Consider the following 10,320-nt stretch of genomic DNA (forward strand, 5'->3'; position numbering starts at 1 on the left):
TGTTCAACGTAAATGTCACTGTATTTGCAACATAGAAGATCCCAACATGAAACAAGTCAGTTTGTTATGAGGCTGAGGTATCAGATTACAGATATAAAAACATAATGAATCCTAGACATTTTTCTTAGCTACCATTATGCAGTTTGGATCATGGCTGAATACTTCATTAATTGATCTTGATACATGTATCAAGAACCCGAGGTTATGTTTCTTCCAAGATCTTTACTTCTTGACAGTTCCAGATTCACATTTGTTCTTATCTTTTATTCCTTTTCATTTGTTCTGTGAAACACTTAGTTAAGAAAAGTGTTATGTAGATAAAGTTTATTGCTCTGACTGTGATTATTTGCTAACTCCCACTAAACCACACCAGAGGTATAGTGTTAGACACTGAAGAAAAACCACACTGACAACTTCTGTTGAACCACCTGTTTCCTGTCATAAAACCACACCTACTACAACACATCCATTTCACAGCTTAATGTGCTCATATAGTGCAGCTAATAATAATCAGTGACCAAGTGGAAAGTTTTAGTGTGCCTTTTAAGTTTAGGTGGTAGTTACTGAGAAATAAAAAGATAACTAAATTGTGGTATGAATAGCTGCCCTCGTGTGGCTAAAATAACTGACAATACCAACAGATACAAAGATGTTGTATCAAAAAATATTCTGTTCATTCTCCTCAAGAAATCGAAAACATTAAACATGATACATTTTCATGTCTCTGCATTTTCTCTGTTTCATCTTCTATCATTAGTTGCACAAGTGATGTGTACTGTGTTTAATAGTTCTACTCCCACATGCTTACATTTCTGATTAACTGTATAATAATATTAAAAATATAAAATCATGAGTAAGTTACCTTCAAGGTTCCAGAGTGCCTTGCCTTCAAAGTTTCCATTGTCTTTAACATCCAGGGTGAAATTAATGTTTTTCTCTTGGACTCCATCTGAATTAAAGACCTCAATGCTGTATTGACCTGAGTCACTCCTCCTCACGTTTGTGATCTTGATTGTCCCGTTGTTGATTAGAAATGTTAGTCTGTTGTTAAATTCCTTGTCTATTGTTGTTTTTCCTTTCTTGATATTGAACACAGTTTTTGTCTCAGTGGGAAGCACCTTCAAACACTGCAGTTGACAGCCATTAGCATCAGTCATCACTTGGATATATACAGTTTCTTCAAGAAGAGGAGAGCATGGACATGTGCTCGTCCTGAGGTCACAAGTAGTCTCATCAACTGGAACCAGAGCTGGAAAAGATGCATTCAAAGGAACATGAGTGGAAATAATTCACACTACAAATGTAAATGTTTGGCATCTTGTGAGGATGATCTTACCATGAGTTCCCGCTGCCATTAGCACAAGAATAAGAAACTGCTCCATGCTTTTTATTCACCCACGCTGTGGTTTTAATGTTTTAAAATGAATCTAGAAAATTTTGGACACATCCGGGTGTAAATCTGCTGTGAACCTCAGCCCTAACTGACAGGAAACAGTAAATGGGAGACGATATAGGCAGGGTATTTTCACAGGGGCAGGAAATAAAGTGATTCACTTTCCTTGCCAACACAAAGAGAACTGAGACAGGCTGCTGTACTGAACTGATCTTAAGAAATATTTACCACATATGAACAAATATGTTCTCCTCTCTGTTGTAATTGCATGTGAAAACTTGAATCTAAACAACACTGGGAACTGCAGTCACACTTTCAGAACAGTCAGCCACACATGGTACGCTGGTTACCACAGATAGTGTGAGAAAGAGCAAACCAAAACTAAAGTGACAAATTAAGTCACCGATAGTCCAGAAGCTTCTGTGAGGAGAACTTTATTGTTTAACAGTCTTTACAGGGTGTGCAGGAGAGATGTCTTTTTCTGTTTGTAGGTTTGCATAAGTTTGCTTTCCAAAAAGGAAGAGAAATGAAAGATATAGAACAAATAAAATGCAGACAACCTGGTTAAAAGCACCACACGAAAAGGATGCAAATCTTTGCCACAATATGAAACTGTGAGGCAATGTTCTCCAGAAAATATTAAAACACAGAATCCTCTTATCCAACAAAGGAGGCTGAATTCAATATGAAAATTCATGCTACATGACTCACAAGTATTTGGGTAAAGAAAACAAATTCAAATGATGCAGATTTATATGTGAATAAGTTTGTAATAGCACAATAAACTTTAAAAAGTAAATATAAAATAGTCACTATGAACATAGTAACATTAAACATTGCAGCTCTGCACAGGTGGAAGCAAGCTTTACAATTCTTCACTTACTCTTAATTAAGGTTAGTAAGCAAGAGGAGTGATGGAGAACAGAATAAGAAGAATAAAAATCATCATTAGAAAAGAAGAATGTACATTGCTTACTTACATTTTAATGGACGCACACAACAGGACAGGCTAAGGCAGTAACACACATATAATCACTCAACTGGAACTGAGAAAACTCATCTGTGTGAAAAAAAAGAACCTACATGGGTAGTTCCTGTATTACAGAGGAGATGGAAGCTACCACTCTTATAGGGGTGCAGAGAACCTGTGCAAATAGTACGGGGCTTTTAAACACACTGAAGCTACTTTGACTTTTGTTTTGCATGCTTCCTCCTACCCTGCTCTAAACATAGAAGAAACAGCTATGTCTGTACATGCATGTCCACCAGCATATATGTGCCCGGCTGGGCATCTCATCAGTTTTTATTATGGCACAATGAGGCAAACAAGCCTGTTTTTTAAAACATATTGCTATGTTGCTTTGTACTGATTTTTGCTAAAGTCCTTGCAATCGTTCAAGCTCATCATGAATAGCTGTGACAAATGAAGAAGGAAGCCCTCTTCTAATATTCAGTGGAACAGGTAGCTGCTATAAAAAGTACAGAACAGCACAAAAATAATCTGATGTGTACAGAAACAGAATATTCTTCAGGTAGAAAATATGTAAATACAATAATCCAGAGGCTAATTTAATGAAGGAAATAATGTCTACAATTAATGTCACATTGCCACAGAGGTAGTCATCATTTACATTAATCAAAGCCAGAAAGCTTCTGATGATTCCACCTTGTCATTCTTGTCAAGTACACAGATTTTGAGTTTTTAAAACAACCCTTACCTGTGCAACAGTAAACACACTAGCTTGCACAGTTGCACCTGTAAAATGGAATTCGCTCATGTGTTTTTGAAGCTTATAATGTTCACTTTTGCAAAACAAACACTTATAATTGAGATACAAACAAATTAATAATGAAAACATCACCAATCGGTTATTCTTACAGAAATCAAACATGCACCTGAAGCTACAGCTCGATCTTGCAGAAACCTGGCCCATGAGTGAGAACACATCTTCAGATGTTCTCTCAACTAAAGTAGCACCTCTTCATTAAACCAGTGATTTTCTTTTGGTTGTGTTCTCCTATACTATGTTAGACATGATCCGAGTTTTTAGTTTCCCGAAAAATGACCTGCTTTTGGACAGCTTGAGCTTCTTCTTCCAATCCATGCTTTTTTTCTGGAAAAAACTGCCCCAGTTGTCCTCCTCCTCATCTCCTACCCAAGGGACCCAGGCACCTCCATTCAGATAGGGGTCAGCCCGCGGATCCTCTGATGGGTACCTCACAGGCACCGCAGTGCGATTGTAGTACACCAGTCTGGCAAGCAGCTGCTTCACAACATCTGGTCTCTGCTCAGAAAGGTCATAACGTTCATAGGGGTCCCCGGAGATGTTAAAAAGCCACACTGTTTTTCGAGGACGTGTGTGACGCTCCTGCTTCCACCAGCTACTGGGGAAACCTGGAAGTATTTGTGGTGGAATCCAGTCTCCATAACCAGGGTCTCCTGTCAGAAGTTTCCAATCTCCAGCTCGTATGGAGGCCTGAATGGCTGTATTCCAAATGCCATATCCTTTCTGCAGGGAGCCAGTGCGTGCATGGTTATACAGAGGGTCGATGTTGTGCAGGATTTCCAGCCTAGGTGATTCTTTTCCTTCACTGATGGCCTCCCACACATTATACCCATCAACCCCCTCAGTGAGGGACTCATCACCACCTGCTAATCCCACTAATGTGGGATACCAATCAGTAATGTGCACCAGTGATTTGCTCACCCTCCTCTTTTTCCTTAACAGAGGGCTGTGGACGAATCCCAGACCCCGGATGCCACCTTCCCAGTAGGTTCCTTTACGTCCTCTAAGAGGCCAGTTACTTCCACCAGACAAGGGCTGACCTCCATTGTCTGTAGAGAAAATGATGACACTGTTCTGATAGTATCCATACTTGCGGAGAGCGTATGTTATATTACGAACCGCTTCATCTACAGCTGACACCATAGCAGCATACTTCCTGCGTGCCACATTTTCCAGCCCAAGGTAGGGGTAGATGTACTCATCTGGATATTGTAAGGGTGTGTGAACAGCTTGGAAGGAGAGGAAGATGAACAGCGGTTGGGATTGAGGATCATGGGTTGCCAGGATCTTGCGTACTCTCCTTGTGTACAGATGCGTGGAGTATTTTCCACTCTGACCCCAGGCAACTGACTCCCCCTCATGGAGATCAAAGCCACACAGCCCAGAGCCATCACAGCCATCATAGGTGTAGTAGTTAACACTCCCCGTTAAGGATCCAAAGTATGTGTCGAAGCCACGGCGAGTGGGTAAGCACTCCTTCTTATAGAACCCCAAGTGCCACTTCCCTACCATGTGGGTGGAGTAGCCGAGTTCCTGTAGCCTCTGAGGGAGCGTGACCTGGTCAAAAGGCAGGCAGTTAGGCTGGCGAGGTCGGATGATGGAGTGCTGAAGACCAGTGTGGATTTGGTACCTGCAGAATTTAAGATTAAGAAAATATTTAGAAGGAAAAATATATTGTTTGCATTTAGGGATAAGATTCGTTTTTGAGGTTGCATATCTTTTGGGCGCAATAATAAAGGAGGGAAATCTGATATCAAGACAGCCTTAATCCATATCATCCAATCACATCCAACAGGTTAAACAGAAATGTGAATAAGAGGGGTTGTAAAGAGGTTTAGAAAAATAGAACAGGGAGAAGGAGACTGCCCTGTTTTTCTCAAACAGGTTATGGTGATTGGCATGAAGATACACTCCAGATTTGTGTCCGTTTATATTTGTATGCCAGTCAAAACACAGACAGAAGGCTGTGTAATAGCAAGCACATCCTTTACATACTTTTTCTTTAATTGGAAATATATAGTCGGAAATCACATGTTTGGACCTGATTGATAGCTTTGAAACATAAAAGCTGTACACTTTCTAGATTTGCCATTATCTCTAGAAGTGTGGTCTTGGTTCCACTGTCCCCATGCATTCAAATAATTTAGCTCACAAAACAGGAAGCTGCTTTAAAATCCAGTAGTTTAATTCATCAGGCAGCAGTTACATCTATGTTAAACATCAGTATGGTCTAATTCTAGGAATACAAAGCATTCGTTTTAAATAAGGAGCAGTCCAGTCACAGGACACTTTACCTGCCAGTGATGAATTGACTTCTGGATGGGGTGCAGATGGGCTGGATGTAATAATTCTCCAGCTTCACGCCATCCGCAGCCAGTTTATCCAGCACCGGTGTCCTGATGTCTGAGCTATGATAGCCAATGTCATTGAACCCCTGGTCATCTGTCATAATGAAAATAATATGAGGGGGTTGAGGGACAGGAAATCTGCCAATAAAAGGTTTTTCTGGATCGTTTTCCACCTGGTTAGGGCTCATCAGATCCCAGGTCAGGTACCCGAGGCTCAGCAGGCTCATCATGGAGAAACCGGTGAGAGCTGTCGTTGCCATGGTTCCTGTGACGCTTTAAATTACTTAAGCTTGCTTGTATTTAGTAAGCTGGCGCTAAATAACAATGCAGTGAGACTCAGGGTTAAAAAAAATCCCCTCATAAGGTGTTGCAAGTAACCCCTTGTACACTTGAATGACAGTTAAGCAACCTAAAACTAAGAAAAGCTACACCTCCAGCCTCGCTGAATCTCCAAACACTTTCTGCCACCTTTGAAAGCATTCCACTTTTCCAAGTGTTCCTGTTAACCCCGCCCAGTTGCCTTGCTGCCTCACTGAAATAATATCAGCCCCTACTGACCCCACTGCCAAAGAAAATACAGTATTTCTACTACATCCAGGTGTTAATGGAGAGTTTACATCTCACATTAGTGATACTTCTGCTGAATTTGGACATTGTGCTGCATTATTCTAGATATTAATGTAGCTTTGTTGGTCTTTGACTGTAAAAAAAAATAGCTTTAAAAACATACTTAGTACTCAAAATAATTGCATCATAGACTCTCCTCTTCATTTGTGCTCCGTCATGATCATCATTTCAATATGCCACCCTATAAACTTCAGAAAACCTTAGAAAGCAAGAGCAATATCTCCCCATCTGACCTGGTTAAAACACAGTTGACAGAGGGTCTACAGAAAAAAAAAAACACCATGTGTGGGGGAGATTTGAGTCTGAGGGTGGCTGTGGGGCCCTACAGACACAGTTCTCCACTCTACTCTGTACTGCACTCACAAACACTCTTATTTTTCCTGCTGTTTCTGCGCACTGCAGACTCTACGAGAGAGACAGAACAGACTTCTCTGACTCTGATAACATCTCCAGCCGGGCGTCATAGAAGCACTTTACAAATCATCCAGTGGGTCAACAGAAAGCAGCAGGACTGCACAGCCTCACCCACAACTCCTGGAGGTATTTCTCCACAGTATCTGCACTGTAGATCACCATCATGATACAGGTTCACTTTGACTGGGAACAGTGGAATAGCTGTAGAGAACAGCTAAAAATCAGACTATAAAAAGTAGAAAATAATTAATCTAACATACATTGGGTATTTGCCTGTCACTGTGAATCACAAGTGTTTTTGAGCTGCTCTTGAAGCTAGGATCAGGCTTCATTTCATAGCAGAGCTAAAAGCACAAAGTGATTGATGCTGTTCCCTTCAGGGCCGTCTCCTTGCGAAACACTGCACAGTTTCCACTGAACATTGCACTCCTTCTTGAGGTCCTTCATTGGCAAAAATGGCAACAATGCAATTCTGGGAAACAGGGCGATTTTACAGGGAATCAAATTTGAAAAATAAGGCTGGTGGTTAATATTTCTTTTGCTTTAAAACTTGAATATAATGAATACTTCATGGTCACCAACGTCAAATGTGGCTAGCAGACAAAAATAAACTGATATACTGAAGCGAGGAGTTGGTCAACATAGTGAGATGTAAAACATCACACCTTGCAAGTGTTGATATTGAGGTTTGTGGGGATGGAGGTCGTGGGGTGCAAAAGGAAGAATGACCCCGACCCCCAAAAGAGTATAAAGCTGAGGTTGATGGGCATGTTTGTCTTGAAGCAGGAAAGGCATCTTTAGAGCGGAGCTTTAGACTTTATGACAGAACAAACAGAGAAAGAGGGAGGAAAAGGGACCTGAAGTTTTACACGATCATGTTTATTCATGTGCTGTTCTAGAGGGAATACATTACATATCATGATTGTGATATTACTGCTTTTCCTCAAAAGTATGCAAAAAATTAGAGGAAAGAGAGTTTCCTGGTCTTTGGGCAGCCACACGTATGAGATGAGACTCATCTGTTTTCTGCCGCTCAGAGCTGTAACTGCGGCAGCTCGCCAGGCTGACAACAACTCTGCTCACATCCAAGACCACAATGCAAACAACACGTATACGAACACTCACGTCTATCACATCCACAAATATTAACAGAGCCACGTCCCCAGAGACCCGACAGACTCTGAAGTCTAAAAAGACTGTGATAGGCCAATACCACAGATATATTCTTGCTCGCCTCCCACATTTGCTCTTTCTTTTGTGGATTGTCATATTGCCAAAATAATTTCACCACAAACGCAAGGCTAAGCCACAAAATGGTTTGATGACAGTATTTACAGAATGAGTAACCTTACAATGCACCAGTAATAGAATATCACGGACCCTGAATAAACATCGTGCTCGGTTTCTGGAGGTTATTTTTAAAGTTATTTGTTTGTTTTAACTTACGTTAGGCTCGTGTTTTTAAAAAATGTAAATAAAAATGGAATTTCTTAATATCCTCGTAAACCGCAGCTGTCTATTTCCAGTAAGCGGTCATTTCAGGCATGTTAAAAAAGGTCACTCTGCTTTAAGAAACCACTCATTCTGAGTTGTTGCTGTGGGAGTTAAATTTCACATTCTCAGACACTTATTTCACTATTTTAGTTATTGATTAACCAATTAAACTTGTTATGTGGTAACAACCTTTAAATCTGCTACATGGGAATTTCTCAGACTGAGATTTAATTGTGTTCACTGGCTGTTGATTACCCTCCTAATTTGACAATTTCTTCCAGAGGATGTGAGCAAAGTGCTGTGAAGTATCATAAATTGAACAACACTTCATTTTCCTACCCCGTAATTAACAGTGGAGCCATAAAACAGAATCCAGTTTCTTTAAGGATTTCTTAGCTTGAGCTGGAGAAAACCATTCATAAAGTTATAAATAGCAATGGTAGCTTTTGCTGGTACAGGTAGTTTTCAGCTCCTGTCTTGCTTCTGTGGTTTTTGCCTCTCTGTCACGTAAAGAGTAAATCAATAGCAGACCCACCCTAAAAGATTTGGATTTAGTAACACAAAATTATACTTTCACAGCATTTTCTCATCTTTACATCCCTGTCCAAACCGGTTCCAAGCAGGATTTTAAGGCCTTGAGAAATCCGACAATGAGTTTAAAGGGAAGTAGAGACGGCTGTGCCGGTCGGCAGCAGATGTTGGCTTTGGCTAAAGAAAGTGGTGCTGTTACTGAATACGGCTGCTCCGCTTCACTAGGAACACTACCCCCTTTCTAATCAACGCAGCCCTGCCGGTAAACCTCCACATTACCCCCACCTCTCACCCCAATTTTCTAATCTGAGTAAGACTGGATGGAAGTGTTCTTTTTCCTCCTGTGTGCCAACTCTGAGGCAAAACTTGTACTTCAGCATGCTCAGCTTGTCATCTCTCCACTTTATACAATAGAAGCCTTGTTTCAGAATTTACTAAAAATGGCTTTTTCATCTTTTATCAATCTTTCAGCTACAGGTCATTTATTTGGGAGCAAAGTAAAGGCCAAAGACGCTTCCTCTCTCAGGTGAGTTTCATAAACAGTCCTCGACAACAACCAGGACCTACATACAGTTATATTAGCTATTCAAATGCAGAGAGAAGTAACTGAATAAGAGCACTGTAGATAAGAAAGTAGGGAGGTTAGTATGGCTAATTTGCGTAGGTTTTGACTCAGTTTACAAGTTACACAGAAGAAAAGAACTGTATTTACCAAAAACAGGAACAGCGTTTAGATTCTGCTAACAGCATTATTATTGCCTCAGTTTCTCTTTGTGAACTTGTGTGGTTGCCTTTTACAGTGTAGTAGTTACCATGTCACAAGATCTGTCCCAGAATCAAGTGTTTAAGACTGATAACTTTAATTTCTAACTCAAATAAAGAGTAAACATTTCTTAGATTTCCTCTGTCTGGTGGGGTTTTAAAGTCCACATATCAGCCCTTAGCAGGTGGAAATCAGAGGAAGGGCTCAAACACATGGCCTTGGCCGTCGCTGAAGGTGTGTTTGATTTGGCTCATGTGGAGCTCCGGCAGCACCTGGTTGGCAAGGCTAGGCATAGCAGTTCAGTAGGACCCTCCTGCAAAGCCCCTTGGATATACATCATAAGGGACTCGTTGAAGAATCCCTAAGGAGAGGGGGTTAAAAAAAAGTATAGCTCAGTTATGCTATTTTTTATTCTTTTATATATTTATTAATCACATGTGTGTAAGTGTTTCCACTTAACCAGTTTTACTGTTGTGCCAGTGTAGCAGCGATGACAGGTTGTGGCACCCAGACCTTGCCGTCTATAGCGGGTAATTAAATGGAGAGTGAGCACAGATGTGAGCTGTTAAATGTGTCCAGCGTAATTTATTTCCTGTGAAACAGGCTGCCATTTACAAGTGTAGCCTGTACAAATACTGCAGTCATTTTACAGAAACGTGCCATCATAGCCGAGGGGAGCGTACTACTTCTTTTTCCTTGTGTTCAAGGATGTCTTTTGGTCCTCCCTCAAGCAGTAACTTTAGCTAAAATCCATTTTCTTACACTCGTCAATACCCAGTTTAATATATTGGAATGTTTGTTTGGAGTAAACATGAGCAAATTAAATATTACATTTTCTTTGCTCACTTTTAAATATTACAAATTAAAATTGTTTTTCTTCCACAAAACTTTGGTGGTCTGTCCCATCAACACTCTAAGAATGGGAGCTGAGTCAGCCTCATAACCTGCACGTTGTCCAAACCA

The 10,320-nt window shown here is 40.6% G+C and overlaps 1 protein-coding gene and 1 long non-coding RNA gene across 2 annotated transcripts; both read right to left on the minus strand.

Moving 5' to 3' along the window:
* Positions 1 to 477: 477 nt before the first annotated feature.
* Positions 478 to 2,509, minus strand: LOC106456433 (uncharacterized). Its single transcript, XR_001290558.1, has 3 exons — positions 2,374 to 2,509; positions 1,337 to 1,481; positions 478 to 1,249 (listed from the first exon to the last, which is right to left on the minus strand). It is a non-coding gene; the product is annotated as an uncharacterized LOC106456433 (long non-coding RNA).
* A 902-nt stretch (positions 2,510 to 3,411) lies between these two features.
* Positions 3,412 to 5,788, minus strand: LOC102197042 (arylsulfatase I-like). The gene is made up of 2 exons (XM_005719956.1): positions 5,475 to 5,788; positions 3,412 to 4,810 (listed from the first exon to the last, which is right to left on the minus strand). Exons 1-2 carry the CDS (start codon positions 5,786 to 5,788, stop codon positions 3,412 to 3,414), a joined length of 1,713 nt encoding a protein of 570 aa, XP_005720013.1.
* Between the last annotated feature and the right edge of the window lie 4,532 nt (positions 5,789 to 10,320).

The sequence above is a fragment of the Pundamilia nyererei genome, unplaced genomic scaffold (assembly GCF_000239375.1).
Source record: "Pundamilia nyererei isolate P.nyererei 1_Seehausen unplaced genomic scaffold, PunNye1.0 scaffold00001, whole genome shotgun sequence".
Taxonomy (NCBI): domain Eukaryota; kingdom Metazoa; phylum Chordata; class Actinopteri; order Cichliformes; family Cichlidae; genus Pundamilia; species Pundamilia nyererei.

Excerpts from the sequence above, each read along its gene's own strand:
- LOC102197042 (XM_005719956.1), bottom strand. The coding sequence starts at position 5,788 with ATGGCAACGACAGCTCTCACCGGTTTCTCCATGATGAGCCTGCTGAGC. Across the intron at positions 4,811-5,474 it reads AGTCAATTCATCACTGGCAG|GTACCAAATCCACACTGGTC; the intron begins GTAAAGTGTCCT and ends TAAATTCTGCAG.